The sequence below is a fragment of the Antechinus flavipes genome, chromosome 4 (assembly GCF_016432865.1).
Source record: "Antechinus flavipes isolate AdamAnt ecotype Samford, QLD, Australia chromosome 4, AdamAnt_v2, whole genome shotgun sequence".
NCBI classification, from domain to species: domain Eukaryota; kingdom Metazoa; phylum Chordata; class Mammalia; order Dasyuromorphia; family Dasyuridae; genus Antechinus; species Antechinus flavipes.
Window position 1 is genome coordinate 323367272 of NC_067401.1, and position 19530 is coordinate 323386801.

Below are 19530 nucleotides of genomic sequence, written 5' to 3' on the forward strand. Positions count from 1 at the left end.
AAGTCACCAGGGATTCTTAACTAGGGTTCATGGGCCTCTATTTCTATGGGAATTTGACATGCTGTAGCTCAATGACTTCCATATGCATTAAAGAAAAAAAAAATGAATGTAGCAGACTGATTTATTTTCATAAAGTGTATCATCATAATTATCAAAGGACATACCTTTTTCAAACCTGAAAAAAAGTTTTTATTTTATCCAGAGTATATGGCAAGGGAGTTGCTTTCAGACAAGTGTAGGGAGTTTTATTTTGAATGAAATTACTTGCAATATCCAGAGTTCCTGAGTTAAGGCAGCCAGGTAGCCCAGCAGATGATAGATTGGACTGGGAATCAGAAGAATTGATTTCAAATCTAGCCTCAGCCTCTTATTAGCTATGTGATCTTTGGCAAATCATTTAACCACTATTTCTTCAACTGTAAAGTGGAGGTAATGATCTAATAATAAACAACTGTTGTGAGGATCACACAAGATAATATTTGGAAACCTCCTAGCACATAGTAGGCACCATGTAAATGCTAGTTGTAATAGTAATGATCATTCTTATTAATCCCTGTCTGCTCAATGTGTTCATCTGTAAGGTAGAGATAATAATAGCCTCTCAGGTTGTTGAGAGGATAAATTAAGGTAATATTGTAAAGCATTTTACAAACCTAAAAGCATTATATAAATCCTAGTTGTTGTTATTATTAATTACGTTATTATACCTCATTAATGTTTTTCCTGTGACTGTGCTGCACAGCATCATTTTTGAAAATCAGTCATTTTAAAAACAGCAAAATAAGATTGCAAAACTAGTAAGTTTTACCTCCTTAAAAAAATCAGAAGGTATTTTCTTGAGATCATTAACATTGTTGGGAATATGAAATAATTAGTCCTAAGTCAGGCTGACTTTCTATATCTAAGGGAATTTGACATCCTCTTATGTTGTTCTTCCTAAATGTTGTGAATATGCCCCTATCTGCATAGTATATATGTGTTGCTATCTTATTTCCCTACCAGGTGTGCATTGAGACATATGTATCTAGCTGTCACCAACGTAGTATTAACACTGCTGTGCGGGCAACTCTCAGTCAAATGTTGAGTGATTTGACTTTACAATTACGGCAAAGGCAGGAGAACACGGTGAGCCTTGCAGCATCTGTGCACTGACCAGGTTTTTGGTGATGTCCTTCATATGTGACTGCATGCTGTCTACTATCCTTCATGGCTCCCTGCAACCTTCCCAAGCCTGCAGCTTTGTGACAAGAATCAGAATTTAAGGGCTTATATAGTGAAGTCAGATGGTAACTCATAAATTTTGTGGCTTATTATTTGGAAAATTTGATCAGTTATTTTTTAGATACTTTGAAAAAATATTTTGTTTTCTATTATTTTCTCCTCCAAATGGTCCTTTCAAAGTATTGTTTTATTTTTATTTCAATACTTTTAAACATGTATCTGTTATTTTTAAAAGTTGGTTTTCATTTTTAATTCCTTCTCTTTCCCAGTCTTTTCTGTTATAGTCTATTAAATGTTGCTAAAACAAAGTCTCTTTTTAAAAAAGTTTATTATAAGTTTTAAAATAAGGTTTTAATAAGTAAAAATAAGTCACCAGAAGTTTTGCATATACATCTAGGTTTCTGAACTGGAGGCATGCTTATTAGGAAATGAAGGAGAAATGCCTTCTCTGCTGATACAGTAAAAGAAATATCAAAGAATGATTATTGTGCTATGTCATTCCAACCTATCACTGACCTTTGTCTAAGCTTCAAAATATTCTCTAAAATAAGCATTTCTGGGGAAAATCCAAATGCATCTGTCTTCTCCATATCTGTCACCTTCTGGAATAAATATGAGTGGTGGACACTCTTCCAAAATTATATCATATCTGAATATTAATGCACAGTCTAAGTTCTTCTTTGAGCACTGTGCCTAAGTTGGAAGAATCTAAAATAACTTTTAATATGAAAAGTGAATTACAGTTCGAGACCTATTTTTTCTAAGTGGCTAGGTGGGTAGCATTAGGAATTTTCCCAGCAAATATTCAGATTTTGAAAAATTAAACCCAGAAGGGACCTTAGGAGTTAAATAATCCTAACCTCTACATTTTACAGATGAGGAAATAGAAATTCAGAGAAGCTGTGTAATTCAACTAGGACAGCTTCATGGTAATAGAGCTCAAACTAGATTCTGATCTCCTGATTCCCACCACAGTACTGTCTCATTTGGATCTTTCTTTGTAGACCCCAGTGCTTAGTACAGTGCCTGACTCACTTCAATATTATGACTTACAGGTCTTCTTTAAAAGAAAACTTAGTCTGACATACTAATAATGTTTTTTCTCTTTTCATAATAATAACCAGCATCTAATTCTCTGTAACACCAGAATATCATAAACCAAATTTAAGATGCTGGGAATCCCAACCTACCTCTTCTAAATTATCCTTCTTTGGTGTGGTGGTTTTAATGGATCTGAGGAGAAAAGATTAGCAAAAAGATAAAGACAATAAGAATGTATTTCTCAAACTATTGGAACCATAAAAATCTTTGTGTTTTGGATATATTGATGGAATCTTAACTGCTGATCAAGGAGGTGTGGAGTTAGAGAATATCTTTGCAGCAACATGAAAATGCACTCCTATTTATATGGATAAACACTCACTGTTGTATAAGTCCTCATACCCTTCCCTATTCCTTCTCCCATGGCTATTGAGATCTCTGTGAACAGGAAGTGATTATAATTAAAATCTTTTTTCTCTTGCTGCTTTATGTTACCATAAAGCCAAATATGTTATCACCATTCTATGTAGAGTACATGAAACCAGATGAGAATGGCTGGTTTATTTAATTGTTATAATTTAATATTCTGTCCTTGAGATAAAAGAGACAGTATAACTGACCACCTTTCAGAGGGAGATGGTTTTTGGCTTTTGCACGGTACATATATAAATTTATGAAAATACTCTTATTGCCCCATTTGTGCTTAGATGAGAAACTGGCATCAGTAGCCTCGAAATAGAATTGGTTTTCACACAAAGCTAAGTGGAAATTAAATCAATGTTCTTGGTTTGATGGGTTCCACAATATAACCATAAGCCAATCGTGAAATGCCATAAGTTTAGTGGTCCCTTAAGTGGGTGCTGGTGCTACAGAGTTCTTTGTTCTTATTCATAAGTTCCTTGAAAACAGAAAAGATATGGCCAGAGTTGGAAAAAATATGTAGGCTAGCCAGTGAAAGATATGTCTTGGGTGCATGCTCATTCTTGGGTTAATTCTTTTAACTGTATATCCTGATTATGATATTCCTCTTCCTTCACTAGATTGTTGAGAACCCAGATATTCCTCCAGATTTGGGAAAACAAGGTATTTAATTTGATTTTTTTCTGTGATTGTACTTGGGAGTTTAATATGACATATTTCATTTTATTTGGGCCAACTAGATAGCCCAGTGGATAGCGCATTGGACCTCAAATCAGGGCACATCTAAGTTCAAATCTGGATTCCAACCCTTAGTTTCTGACTGTGGTTAAGTCATTTAACTTCTCTGCCTCAATTTCCTCATCTGTAGTATAAGGATAATAATAGTATCTACTTCTCAGAGTTGTTGTGAAAGTAAAATAATATTTGTAAAGTACTTTGCAAATCTTAAAGTACTATATAAATATTGTTAGTGTAATAATTCTTATTTTGTTATATCAATTGATTCCTTACTTAGGTCCTTCACCACACCTAGTACTACTGTTATTTAAATTATATGCAGCTATATATTATCTATTTGCTTTCTTCTTTTTGTGCAATTTCTCATTTACTTCCTTTATCATATTATAATGCTTATTAATTGATAAATTAAGACATGTCAAAATCATATATGACTGATCAAGTAGAGTTCTATTTGACTTTATATTTAAAAACATCCAATTGTAAAAATTTAAAATAAAGGAATACAGAACTGTAATAATTGAAACAAATATTTAAATATCTATTTCTTTTCTATATTATAGTTAATTAAGTAGATAGGAATTTGATAGAAGAAAAGGCCAAGGAATAAGAGGTGGGGCTGAGTGGAAGAAGAAACAGATTGGCTCAAAGATCCAAAGAAATAGTTTAAGTGAGTATAAGGCCCATTTATCAAACAAGCAAACTGGAAAGCATAATATAATATAAACTACTTAGAGAATAAGAGGAACCTTGATTACTCAAGTTAAACTACCTTAATTCGAGCCATTCATAGGAACTGAAGGACTATCACTGAGTTCTGAATTATTAGGTAAATTACTCCACTCATACCCTGCTATTCACATTCTTAAGGTACTCCTTAAGACTAAGTTACCTCCCAATAAACTTTGGACAGAAAATGCCATCTGCATCCAGAGAAAGAACTATGGAGAATGAATGTAAATCAACACATGCTATGTTTACTTCCCCCCCCCTCCCCACTGTCTTTTTTCTTTTTTTTTTTTTCTTTCATGGATTTTCCCTTTTGTTCTGATTTTTCTCTTCCAACATGATTCATAAAGAAATGTGTATTTAAAAATTAATAGACATGTGCAACCAGAAAAACCACACACACACACACACACACACAGATCTATCAAATGACCAAGTTACAGAATTTATTGCTTGTCCTTCAAGGTTATAGAAGTTTCCTTATAGAAACTCCCCTATAATGGAATCTCAGGTATAGATGCATCCTCCAAAAAAGTATGTCCTATTTCTCTCTGAAATATTCATCACTTTCAGTTCCTCCTGGTAGTTGTTCATATCTTCTTTATTCTTTAACTTTGGGAGACTCTGCTCTGAATAGAATAACTAGAGAAGCTAACTATGGGATTAATTATTCCCTGGGACTTGATGTGGCAGTGACTAGAGTAGCAATACTATGAAGACTAAATCTAATCAAGTCAAATGCTAGAGCTTTCAAAAGAAAACATATATTCTTTGCTTTATAACTTAATCTTAGGATTTTCCTTTTTTTTCCTTTGTATATATCTTTCTCTGGTCCCCAATTCCTAAAATCCTTCCCACCATTCTTGGCTATTGGTACCGTAATCATTGTCAGTAATTCAAGAATCTGACAATTCACATATTTTTTTAGGCTAATTTCATTTGATTTTTGTAACACATTTTTTTAAAAGGTAATATAGAGTCCATTATTCCAATATTAATTTTCCATTTTGTAGGTTTTCCAAGTTAGTTTTTGTCTCTTCCCATTTGCCTATTTCACTACCCCAAAACATCTTCCCTTTGGACAAGTGTAACTTGAAACTGATAAGGAAATAAGTTTCCCAGCAATTTAATTTAACTTTGTCTTTAGAGATAGTATTTAACAAAATGTTTTGTAGATTGCAGACTCTCACAAAATATTTGAATGAATGTTCTTCCATTTACTATCAATAGTCAAGCACTAACTATATTTCATATGAGCCCAAAATGATGATTACATTTTTTTAAAAAGTGGGTTGTGAAACAGTTGTCTCCACAAATTGGATATTCCAACTTCAATCTTAGTGCTTCAGCAACTAAACCATATGGGAAAAAAATCTTCTGAAGCTAATATAGTAAAGATAAAAGTGGCTCTTTGGCAGAATCCTCACATAAACTCAATGGCAAAAAATCGGATTTCTTGTCTTTAGGGTCCTAATGTTCAAAATGCTTCTGCTGTCTTGGAAATATAGCTCTTGTCCCTATTTTTTCTACCCTTGACAGTAGTAAATTACTGATCATAGTACTTTGAGGTCAACAAAGACAAAAGTTAATGCATAAAAATCCTAAGGAGACATAAAAATATATCAATGAGCAATAATGGGAGAAACTAGATATATGTCTCACTATGTCATTGTCCAGACTATGACATGCATTTGGTACACCAGTTATTTACATATGTATATGTTATATATATTATAGATCTGGAATAGGTACTACAGATAAACATTAAACTGGACCTTTGAACTGCATAACAAGAGGAAAATATCAAACTGGATTCTGTTTGGGAAATCATGCAATACTTTTTAACGGTCCTACTCTCCCTGGTTCAAAAGTCCATCTATTTTCTCTTTTGATTTTACATTATTTTTGCTTCTCAATATATTCTTTCCCCCCTCCCAATCTAGTACATCACCCCTCGAAACAAAAATTTAATGGGAGGTAGAGGGAAGCATTTCAAGAAAATTAACCAGTATGTCAATTAAGTCTGATAGCTCCACAACCATAGTTCCCCAGTTCTTCAAAGAAATGAGGAAGATTCATTTTCTCATCTCTTTTCCATGATCAAGTTTGTTCATTATAATACTCTGATTTATTTGATGATATTGTTATCCTTTTCATTTGCATTGTTGTAGGAATTTTTTTATGTTGCTTTTCTTCTTTTGCTTGCTTCATTTTGTACCAGTTCATATTCAAGACTTCTTTTGCTTTTTGGAATTTTTCATCTTTACATCTTTAGTGCATAGTAATTTTATATTAACCTATCACAGCTCTCTTAACCATTCTCTAATTGATAGGAACCTACAAGACTTTTCTTTTCAACACAAAAGTTCTCCCAGTCCTGCTATATATCTTGTGGTTCTTGAAATGCCATAATCCCAGACTCCCAGGAGAATCAGAGAAGCAGGCGACCTAAATATCAATTGACACACTTTAAATAAAAATAAGCTATAGCACTATTTCTCACAGTATATCATACATAGAGAGTGATATTAAGGATATTACTGATGCAATATTTGATCAGAAAAAGAAAGAAGTCCAGTACTTTGGTGAGAGCAAGAATTAACAACTAAACAGACTTCAAGCTCTACTGGTTACAATGAAATGTAAAAGACCTAGAAGTCTGCTAATACATCCAGCAAATCCTTTATAGATGAATAGAGGAAAGAATTATATAGCATGGATAGGTTACCATCTGCATTGAGGGAGGAAATGCCCATATCTTTAAGACCAAAGAACTACTAAAGTGGTTGATCAGGAGATGATTGTATATATCTGGAGTAAATACAAAGTCAACCAATATGTTTATCTGCATGCCTCCATTTACACTTAAATTAATTTGTTTCTAATTTTACTTATTTTCTCCTGATAATAGGAAAGATACTGCATTATTTCCTTTAGACAAGTCTTGTAATAGAGTAATGGACTTGAAGTCAGAAATAAGTAAATTCAAATCCTGTCTCAGATACTTATTAGCTTTGTAACCCTAGGCAATTCATTTAACCTCTCCCAATCTCTGTCTCTTCATCTGTAAAATGGGGATGATAACACCTACCTCATAGGGTTATTATAATGATCAAATTAGATACCATACACTATACTTTGCAAAATTTAAGTCACTTTATAAATGCTTATTATTATTAATTTTAATAGTATTGTTCCTTGTCTAAAATGAGTTTTCCTGAGTATCCTTGTTCATTCAACAAAGTATTAACTTTTATCTGGTCCTCAACTTTCTACTTCTGGCACAGATTAAGCTGCACCCAAAGCCATATTCCCTTGATCTTCCAAGAAGCAAATTTGTTCTGGTCCTCAATGACATTTTAAAGTTTACAAAATGCTTTACATGTGTTATTTCATTTGAACCACATACCAATCCTATGAAATATATGTTTACTATCCCCATTTCACAGATAAGGAAATTGAGATACAGAGAAGTTAAGTAGGTTGCCCTTATCATACATAAGTGTGACTTTCTTTTCATATCTAACCTAAATCATAGGTTTATTTTATCAGTATCAAATTACATAGTACCATCAGGAAGTATCAGGTTATGACTTAAATATTTTAATATAATTTAAATTTGGCAAATTGTTAAATTACCCAAAATTCATTATATACTTGAAGTGTGCATTGAAGAGACTATTTGATGTATCTTGGTAAGAAGATTAGCATAAATATGTTTGAGCAGAATTCAAACCCAATTTTTCCTGATTCTAATGCAGTGCTCTATTTACCATACTGCCTAACTGCTTCTCTATATGCAATACATATAAAGAATTCTTTTAACATAAATGACTGACAATCAAGTCACCAAAACATGATGACTTTGAATAGTTCTCACTTGCAATAAGACTTTTCTTCTCAAACTTATACTATACTCCTAGAGTATGTATTATGTCCATCTCCATTCATCCATCCAACAAAAAGAACACCTAATATGTACAGTTTACTGTGCTAAGCCTGAAAATTTCTGTTAGTTTCTTTCTACCAACATATAACCTTTAAGGCAACTCTTGCTGAATGTGGCTTACCATTTCTCCTTGAAGCAATGTGCTTTCTAGATGCCCTATTGACTCTGGACTATACTTTAAATGTCAAGAGATTATGAGTTTTTCCATGGTAATTGCAGTATCTCCCATTCTTTAGACTCACTTTTCTTTCAAACTATTACCTGGCATTCTGGGAAGTGAACTTGGCTGAACCCTGAGCAATTCAATCTCTATGGCTTATGTTGGTCCATTTTAATACTTTTGAACTCTTCCTCCATTATATGTGTTTGGGTTCTGTTTATTTTAGGCAGCTAGGAGGCTTAGTGTATAGAGTGCTAGGTCTGGAGTTAAGAAGACCTGAATCTAAATCTGACTTCAGGTATTTACTAGTATGTGATTCTGGCCAAGTTCCTTGACCTATGTTTTCCTTAATCCACTGAAGAAGGAAATAGCAAACCACTCCAGTATCTTTGCCAAGAAAACTCCATAGACAGTATTGTTATGCTGTGGTTCAAAGAGCCATGAAAAAATGACTGAAAAACATCAACAATGTTTACTTAGATCAAAAAACAATTCATGAAATATTAAAAGAGGAAATAAATCATTTGAGCTTATGCCTTTGATTTTAATTTTTTAATTTTTATTTTGTGGAAGCATTTCTATAACACAATATAATTTTTGAAAAAAAGATGATTGCAAAGTCAGGAGAACCTGAGTTCAAATCTGGCCTCAGACACTTTGATTCAGACACAGCGTCCTAGCTATGTGACTCTAGACAAGTCATTTAACTCCAATTGCCTCAGCAAAAAAAAAAAAAAAAAAAAAAAAAAAAAAAAAAAAAAAAAGAAGAAGAAGACGAAGAAAGAAAGAAAAAAGATGATTAAACATAAAACTGCAAATCTAGTATATACAACTTGCTATTTCATTTAAATAATAATAAATTTGTCATGTAAATTTCTTTTTTCCCCTTCCTTTTTTTTCCTTGCCTGCTCCCCCTTCGTCCTTGAGATAGCTGCTATTAAATGCAAATATATGTGTGTATGTATATATACACACAAAGAGATTTAAAAATCATTCTATATATACTTCTGTTTATTGGTACTTTTTCTGGATGCAGATATCTTCCTATATAGGTCCTGTGTGTTAATTTGGATATCTAAAATTGTAAAACAGCCTTCTTTGCTCAAAATTGTACTTAAAACAATATTGCTGTTATTATATGTAATATTCTCTTGGTTCTGCTCTTTTTTATTCTTCATTATTTTGTGCAAGTCTATCCATATTTTTCTTTGAGTTTATTCTTGTTCCATCAAGGAATTGTTGCCTCCAAATTTTTACCTTTCCATGTAGAATTTCTTCTTGTTATTGTGTTTTTCCTTTGGTGGGCTGCAGGCATGTCCAGTCATGGGAGCTCCAAAAAGTAGAAATTATTAAAAATTATAGAGTGAACCTGCTGATACTGTGAGGTCTACTATGTCATTTTTACTCTTTAATTTTTTCTGTTTTGAAGGTTCAACTTTAGAAACCCTCTGTGATGATGTAGTCTCTGTCCTCTCTGTCCTCTGTGAGAAGTTACAAGCTGCAATAAAGTAGGTGCAACAATGCCAATTCTATTTTTTTTGTCTTTCCTTTTTTAATAGTAGCTTTTTATTTTTCCAAATACATGCAAAGATAGTTTTCAGCATTCACCTTTGTAAAACTTTGTATTCCAAATTTTTCTCCCTTCTCATCTCCCCTCTCCCCTAGACAATATAGGTGCAATTCTTCTAAACATATTTCCATATTTGTCATGCTGCACGAGAAAAATCAAATCAAAAGGGAAAAAAATAAGAGAAAGAAAAAAAACAAGCAAAGAAAACAACAACAAAACAAGATAAAAATACTATAATATGATCCACATTGAATTTCCATAATTCTCTCTGGATACAGATGACTTTTTTTTTTTTATCACATGTACATTGAAATTGCCTTGAATCACCTCATTGTTAAAAAGAGCCAATTCTATCACAATTGATCATAACATAATCTTATTGTTGCTGTGTGCAATGTTCTATTGGTCCTATTTACTTCATTTAGCATCAGTTCATGCAAGTCTTTTTTTTAGTCTTTTCTGAAATTTGAAAAATTACTATTCTATCATATTCATATACCATAACTTACTCTGCCTTTCCCCAACTGATGGGAATGCATTCAATTTCAAATTCCTTGCCACTACAAAAAAGGGCTGCTATAAACATTTTTGCACATGTGGGCCATTTTTCCTTTTTTTTTTTTTTTTTTTTTTAAGAGACACTGCTGGATCAAATGGTAAGCACAATTTTATTTGGGCATAGTTTCAAATTGCTCTCCAGAATGATTGGATCAATTTATAACTCCACCAACAATACATTAATGTCCCAATTTTTCCACACCCTTTCCAACATTCATCATTATCTTTTCCTGTCATCTTAGTCGATCTGAGAGGTATGAAGTGGTACCTCAGAGTTGTCTTAATTTGCATTTCTCTAATCAATAATGATTTAGATTAATCAATAATAATCATCAATCATCATTATGACTAGAAACTAGAAGTTGTAATTTCTTCATTGGAAAATTGTCTATTCATATCCTTTGTCCATTTATCAATTGGGGAAGGGCAAAAATGCCCAATTCTTTTAAAAATGCTAATTTTGGGAGGAATTTAGGACCTGTTTCTATCATTTTTATCTAGAATTGAACTTTAAGACTGTCTTCCTATTTTACTTGTAGTTTATCAAAAGATATATACAATAGCCAGCATTATAAAGTACTTTTTTACTTTACATAAAAATTCTAATTTGATCCTCATGCCAATGTTCTATGAATGTGAAAATTGGTATTATTATCACCCATTTTACAAATTGCTGAACTGAGACTGAGAAAGGTTAAGCAAGTAGTTAGGATTACATATCTGTAAAGTGTCTAGAGCAGGATTCAGTCATGTCTTCCTGATACCAACATATCTCTGTGTGTATGTATACAAATATATATATATATATATATATATATATATATATATATACACACACACACATGTGTGTATGTATGTGTGTGTTATGTAACATATGTGAATAATAAATATATTTTTTGGAATTTCTTCCAGAGTGATTCCCCAGATTGCCAGACATCAATTATCATTTTCCAGCTTGCAAAAATCCCCCATAAAAGTACTTTGAAGGCATTTTATTGATACTCTGCGTTTTTATTTTTTAGCATTATTGTTTCCCAAGAATTTCTCACCCCAATAGAAACCTCTCTTTTAACAAAGAATCATTATTAATCAGAAAACATAGATAAAGTGACCCTGTCTGGCAACATGTAATTCATTCTGTGTCTATAGACTACCACTTCTCTGCTGAGAAATGAAGATGCAATTAATCTGCAATCCTCAGGAGTATTTGATTATTGATGCAATAATAGTTAATGCATATTTTGTGTCTATAGAGTGTGTGATTATGTAATCAAAATTTTTTGTACTCAGTTTCCCTCTTAAAGGATCTCATGATATAATGATTTTTTAGCTAAGCAGACATCTTAACTTCAGTAAACACAAGTATAATCATATATTCAAAAATATAAATTCTAACAAGACTTTTTTAATTTGATTTTTTTCATGTGACAGATTAGTCACTAAAATTGTCTTTTTCGTTGGTTTAGATTCAAAACATTGAAATTTCAGTGGGAGAACTGAAAAATTTGTGCCAGATTTAAAAATAGCAAATCTCTTAATTACCAGAAGTTCCTACAACTGGGAATTTTGTGCTTATAAAAATTCAATTCCACATTTTATTGAGAATGCGCCACATGTCTAAAACTGTGCTATGCCTTGTAGACTGATGACTGACTGAGCACAGTTTTTACTCTGAGTCACTACAGACTCTTGAAGGGCATTCTAAATCATCAGAAATGACTCTAAGTGTAATATAATAATAATGGCTCTCAAGGTGACCAGCTACCAACCAAATGCCATCTAAGCCAGAACCTCCTCATAAAGTGAGAGTTTACCTTCATTAATGAGCAAATTAATGAGCAAGAAGAAGTTCAACTTTCTCTCATTGCCTTGGGAACTGAAGAAACACAGGCGAGAAAAATTCAAAATTATTTAAAACTTTGTGTTTAAATTACAAATGTGAATGTTTCTTTTTCTTTCTTAGTCACTGCTTTATAGTCTTTTCAGAGCAGAATTTAGAAAAACTGAGTTATTTATATAATTTATCTTGAAATGCTTTTAAAAATGTAGTTTTGTACCTTTAGTTAGTTATGCCTTGGTGTATAAATACCTATTCTGATTTTTGCTTATTTGCAGAATATTTCATCATCGTTGTTATTGTGTCGGGACAGGAAATAAATATTCTTTGTGTTTATATTATATATATTTATTATCTTGTTCAGTTTTTTAAAGTATCAATATTGCTAAGATATCTAAGCCAATGATTTGACAATGAACTTTGCTAAGGGAGAAATCATTGCAAAATTGATTTTCTTTTTCTGCTTCTCTCTTGATGATATTGGATTAAGGCTTTTTAAAGTCCATTCTGCCTCAGACGTAGAAGATCTTAATAAAGTGATTCTAGGTCCACTCAGGTATAGGAGGACTGAGCCTACCTATTTCTAAGTCTTGAAAGTATATTATTAATTAAACTTCTCTCTTAGTTAAGTCAAATTAATACTTCATTTAGCTCCAGGGAAAAATAAAGCATTTTAAGAAGATTTTTGTGGGATCTAAGTAAGATTCTCTTTTCAAATACAACTTGCTAGACAAATTTATCCCAAGCAACCTTGTGAATCTGTAAGACAGAGATTTGGTTTTATCAGAGTATCTGTTATAATTTCTTAGCTCACTTATAGTTTCTCATCTCTCTTATTTAGCTTGAAAAAAAGATCTAAGGAAGATTAAACAACCAATCAATAAACATTATTAAAGACCTTCTATGGCCTTGTACTGAGCTTTGAAATAAAATAGTTCCAGTCCTAGAAGAGCTTATATTCTATTGGAAAAGTCAATAATTACACGCAAAGGTTTCAATGAAATAAAACAATTTAATTTTAGAAGGGAAGCACTAGTACCTACGGAAGATCAGAGGAAGCTTCATATAGGTGATATGTGAACATTCTAAGAGATGGAAATGAGGAGAGAGTGGATTTCAGAGATGTTCTGCCATTATTTCTTACTTCTCTCCAATCTCAGATAAAAGTTTCCCAAGCCAATTCCTTTACCTGAGGAGGTTGGGAGCACCCTGCTTTCCAAGCAAATTGCCCCCCCAGTATCCTGTCTACTTTTCTCATGTTTAGTCTCTTAGTATTTTCTGATTTCTTCCCTACTTTCAAAAATATGGTTTTGCCTCTCCCATCCTTAAAAACTCTTACTTGATTAATTCATCCCCCTTAACTATCATTCTATTTGTTTTCTCTCCTTTGTGGTTAAAATACTAGAAAAAGCTACACATATTTCCTCCACTTTCTCTCCTTTTCCTGCAATCTGACTTCCAATCTTACTATTCATCTGGAACTGGCCTCTCCAGTGATTCCCTTAGCAAGTTAAGTTGATTTGCCTGTTTCCTCAACTGTAAAATGGTGATAATAATGTGAAGATCAAGTGAAATAATATCTGTAAAATATTAAAGCTCTTAGCATAGTACCTAGTACTTAGTAGATTTTTAATAAAGTTTTGCTTCCTTGTTTTTCTTTGGAGCCTTTGACACATGGATCACATTTTCTCCTAAATATTCTTTCCTCTCTGAATTTTCATGACACTACCCTCTTAGGATCTTTTCCTGGGCATCCAATCATATTTTCCCAGTCTTTTTTGTTAAATTTTCCTCTATAACATGTCCAATAGCTATAGATGATTCCAACAGTCTATTCTGGACATTCTTCTCTTTTCCCTCTACACTATCTTATTTGGCAAACTCATCAGTTTCCGTGGTGGCAATGATCATCTTTATGCACACGATTCTCATATTTATATAACTAATTCTATTCTTTCTCCAAAACGCCAGTCTCACATAAGTAACTGCCTTTTGGACATCTTATCTCCAATTGAATATCTTGGAGGTAACAGGTCCAAAAACAGAACTTATTATCTTCAAAATCTTCCCTTATTTTGACTTTTATATTATTTGCTGTCAAGAACATCACTATCCTCCCATTTACTCAGACTAGGAACTTCAGCTCTATCTTTGACTCCTCATGCTCACTCAGTCCGACTGGATTGAATTTCTATGTTTGTCTCTCTCATATTTGTCTTCTCTTTTTCAATCTTATCTCCAGATTTGCCTCAATATTCCTAACCACTTTTCCCTTTCTTTTCTCTACCTATTCTCCCTAGAATGAACATAAGATTATAAATCATTTTATTAAAGAATTTTGTGCCCTAATAAGATATTTATTTAATATATTGAAATAGCTTTCTAATTATTCTTTTCTACTTACCTCTCCCCATAGCATTCTATTTTTCACTCAGCTGCCAAGATTATTTTTCTAAAGCCAAAGTCACAAATTTCAGTAGCTCCCTTTTACCTTTAGAATCAGCTAGGAAGTCTTCTCTTTGAAATGTAAAGTTTCTAGTAACCAGGTAACTTCTGAGTTTCAAGTATTCTTATACTTTATTTCTCTATGTACTCTATGATCCAGCTACAAGGACCTATTTAGAGTTCCTTAACAGGAACCTTATCTTATCTTAATGATTTCCTGTAGATTCTAAGTCCATTGAAGCCTTGAAGCCAGAGATTGTCTTTTACCTGTTTTTATGTCCACAGTACCTGACACGTAGTAGGCAATTAATAACTTTATTGAATAAATGTATTAATGATTTTATCATCCCCCAACTCTCTGATGCCATACTTCATCATTTCTCTACCTTCTTTCAACACTCAGTTCAAGTCATGCCCCCTTCATTTTACAGAGAAGGAAGATGTGACCTGAAGATTTAGTGAATAAGTTGGTCTAAAAAAATATTCAGTTTAAGTCCCACCTTTTTAATTTTTTTTATTTATATAGCTTTTTATTTATAAGGCATATACATGGGCAATTTTTTTTCAGCATTGACAATTGCCAAACCTTTTGTTCCAATTTTTCCCCTCCTTTCCCCCACCCCCTCCCCCAGATGGCAGGTAGACCAATACATGTTAAATATGTTAAAATATATGTTAAATACTATATATATATACATATTCATACAGTTATTTTGCTGCACAAGAAGAATTAAAATCCCACTTTTTTAAAGAGGTTTTTTTCCCCTATACTCCAGCTGCTAGTGTCTTCTCCTCCCAAATTACCTTTCTATATTTTTGTATATCTTACATGTCCCTAGTTATTTAATGATTGTGTCCCCATTATAATGTGAATTCCTGGAGAGTAGGGACTGGTTTTTCCTTTTCTTTGTATCCCCAGCATCTAGCTCAATGCTTGACACATTGTAAATATTTACTAGTTTATGACTGGAGGGAATCTACCTTTACAAAGGAATAGGGATGTAGACAGATAAGTCCAAGAAGGTTAGAAAAACTTAAAAAAAAATAATTCTTGGAATCTAAACCATTCTCTGGAATTCTTTATACAATGACTGCATTAATTCCAGCAGCTGCAACTTCAATCTCAAAGAAGTCAACAAACCATGAAATTCTCAAACAAAGTACAAAATGACTCATGACCCTTCTAAGTAGGCAACTTGCTCCCTAGGGCTTTTCCAATGAGATATTTAGTTGCTAGGATTTCTTTCTTTCTTTCTTTCTTTTTAAATTAATTCTAGGCTGGTCTTGAGAGCTAGTAAATGGGAAAAATATTTGTGTGTATGTGTTGTATGTGTGTATGTGCACAATGTAAAACTGGGTGAGTTGTGTAGGTGGAAGGTGTTAATTTTAAATAGCTTCTTTAATGACATGACATATTCAGGGCACTGAGCTCCCCATTTTCTAGATTGCTGCAGCCCCCTGAAAAGCTGCCACAATGAGTCTCCAAGGAAACCATAATACCCTGGTTACCTTGGTAATACTTCCTGCCTGCCAGTGTTTCAAGGGATTTAAAAACTACACTTTCAGAAGTGGTTGATTTTTTTTTTTTTTTGCTGATATATACAGAAAGAAACTTTAGTAGAAAGTCAAATAACACTTCAAGAACCTCTAGATTCTGGAGCCATTATGGAATATGCTAAGAGGGGATGATTCCTCGAGATTGGGTTTCTTTATAATCTTGCCATTTCCGGAACAATAGATTTAGAAAGAAAGGGTCTTGCTCCTCTACATTTTTTTTTTTTACAATTTTTCTTTTTTTCTAACAGTTTCATATTTTGAATAGTGTATATTAATTAGATTCCTTAATGATGGCAGTCAAATAATGAACTTCTATAATATCATGACACCAACCAAAATATTCTGCCAGAAATTGCTTTAAAGTTGGCTTGATATTTAAATAACCAGGTTGATTATTTGATTATACTATCTGTTTCGTTTATTTCCCAAAGTACACAATACTGTCAGAATGAAATATTTCCCCTTCTCTTAATTCACAGTCACCACACAATTTTTTGTCCTCACTACCTATCTCTCAGGCTGTTGTAATAGCAGTTGTAATAATTGGTCTCCCTCTCTCAATTTTCTCTCTTTGCAGTCTATTTTCCACACAGTTGCCAAAGCGATCTTTTTTCCCCTAAAGCATAGGTCTCATCATATCATTTTCTACACACACACACACACACACACACACACACACACACACACCCATCCCCAACTCAGTAAATCTAATGATTCCCTATTACTTCCAAAATAAATATAAAGATCTCTGTTTGCCATTTAAATCTCTTTACCACCTCACCTCTTCCTACTTTTCTAGTTTCCTCATATTTTACTCTCCCCAAGAATCTGACAATCCAGCCTCACTAATTTACTATTCTTTTGACATAACACCCTCTACATTGGCTGGTCCTATCCCATCCCCTACCTTAAAAGTTCACCTCCTCAGGTGTGCCTGAGTAGAATTTCTGGCTTCCTTCAAGACTCATTTCAAACATCACCTTATATATTCCTATTCATTCCTTCCTCCGCCCATTCAATTACTAATGCCTTTTTCCTAAGATTACTTTCCATCTATTCTGTATGTATTTTATATGTTCCTATTTGTTTTCATGTAGATCTTCTTTAGTATATGGGCTCCTTGAAGGCAGGGACTTTTTGTACTTCTTTTTATATTCATTATTTAGTACAGCACCTGACACATAATAAATATATAATAAATGTTTTTTGATTGAATGAAATACGTGGGCTTATTTACATTAGAATACTTTTTTTTTTCCAACCATCCTTTCTAGTCTTAGCTCACACCATTCCACTCCATATTCCTTGTATTCCAGATACACCAAATTACTCACATGAACTTATTTATCCTTTCCCCCACCTTTGTCTTTGCCTATGCCAGTCTCTTCTTCTTACAATGTATTTCTCATTATGTCAACCTATCAATCTCCATTCCACCTTCAAAACCTAACTTAGTTGTCACCTCCTGTATAAAGTCTTTCCTGCTTCCTCCAGATGAAAAGAAAATTTTCTTCTTCTGAACTCTCATAGCTTTTTGTTGTTACCAGTCTTATGGAATTACATTTTATTATACATTTATGATTACTGATGTCTTATTGCCCTTCTTAAATTTACATTTTCAGCTCTATCAAAGAAAGAACTGTCTTATTTATCTTCTAAACTCTCCTGACTTGTTCCTTAAACATGGCCTAAATGTTTATGAAAGTCCTCCTGAGACTACATACATAAATATTCTTTTAGGTTAATTCTTAGAAGTATATATAGAATTTTAACTGCTGGTCTTTTTACTTACTTTTCTTAATTGCTAAGACCACCACAGTATTCTTTTGTCAATTATTAGTAATTGGAGGTTAGTTGGAACAAGAAAACAGAATTTAAAGCTTGAAAGCCAATTGCATATCTTTATCTTTGCATATTGTGTGTTAAATTTATTCTAATCATATAACAAACAGATAATCCAATTATGCTGTGCTCTGTTGATACACATGAAATATCAAAATAACCATACAATGCATTGGATGGATCCTCTATGGACTATTTATGGGAAGTCATGATCAAGAACATGTCTAGACATGGACCAAAATGCATCCAAATGCATGAGATGAGAATCAATTACAAGATGCTGTTGTGTTGGAGTCATCATTGTCTTTGTTGTAGGTAATCCCCATCATCTCCAGGAATAAAAATCTATCAAAGTAATTAAAGTAATCCCTTCTTTTACCCTTGCTTTTACACTCTTCCAAGATATATAACCTCTTTGCATTTTCATTAACAGAAATGTAGTCATCTGTAATTCTCCTTTGTGGATTTAAATGGTCATGTTATTAATGTTAGTTATTTTCCTTTGGATCAGTTACTGAATGACACAAAATAAGTTAACCTAAAGGGCATTATACTATTAGAAATCTATCCCTCTTTCCAGGTAAATAGGGAATAGAAACCAAATGCTAGGCTGTAAACTTTTACTGAAAGATAGAGACTATCTTTGCCAACTTTTATTATCAGAGGAATAAGACTTGAAATTTTTTTTCTAAAAATTCTCATTCTTTCTACAGTGAAAATCAGCAGCTGCAACTTCTTTACCTGGAATGTATCCTGTCTATGCTCAACAGTTGCTCCACAACCATGCATAGCCACAAAGGTTTCACTGATCTCATTTGGTGAGCATTTGTTTTTGGTATTTTCTACAAATTAAATTATATTGAGAGAAGAAGGGGGAGAGGAGGGAGGAGGAGGAGAAGGAAAGGAAAGAAAGAAATGAGGTAGAAAGAGAAAGAAAGGGGGAAAGAATTAGAGAGAGGAGAGAAAGAAGAGAGAGAGGAAGGGAGTGAAAGAGACAAAACAATAGAGGAAAGAAAAAAAGAGTTCCAGTCAGATAATTTTTTTCCTCAGGTGTCTATAATAACATGCACACACACATACATATATACATACATACATATATATATATATATACACACATATACGTATATATATTATATATATGTATACACAGAGAGAGAGAGAGAGAGAGAGAGAGAGAGAGAGAGAGAGAGAGTATTAATTCTTCATGAAGGCAGGTGTAGAGCTTCTTTTATTGCCAAAATCTAAAGCTTCCTAGTCAGTAACATCAGATCCAAAATCATTTACTGATGGCCTGCTTTTTTTTTCTGATGGTGCTATCACTGTTTCCAAATATATCCAATGATAGTGTCATGGATTTAATCATGGTCTGCTTAAAGTTAGAAGAGAACTTATAGATCATTTAGTCCAGTTACAGACAAGGTCACTGAGACCCAGATTTGCTTCAGGTCACACAGAGATGT

At 33.0% G+C, this 19530-nt stretch overlaps 1 protein-coding gene across 1 annotated transcript in view; it reads left to right on the plus strand.

The window, feature by feature from the left end:
* The first annotated feature begins 18850 nt into the window (after positions 1-18850).
* Positions 18851-19530, plus strand: part of ARFGEF3 (ARFGEF family member 3) — a 95346-nt gene continuing 94666 nt past the window's right edge. Inside the window, exon 1 of the mRNA XM_051996739.1 lies at positions 18851-18885. Within this exon, the coding sequence (XP_051852699.1) occupies positions 18851-18885 (35 nt within the window). The remainder of the gene's footprint in view (positions 18886-19530) is intronic.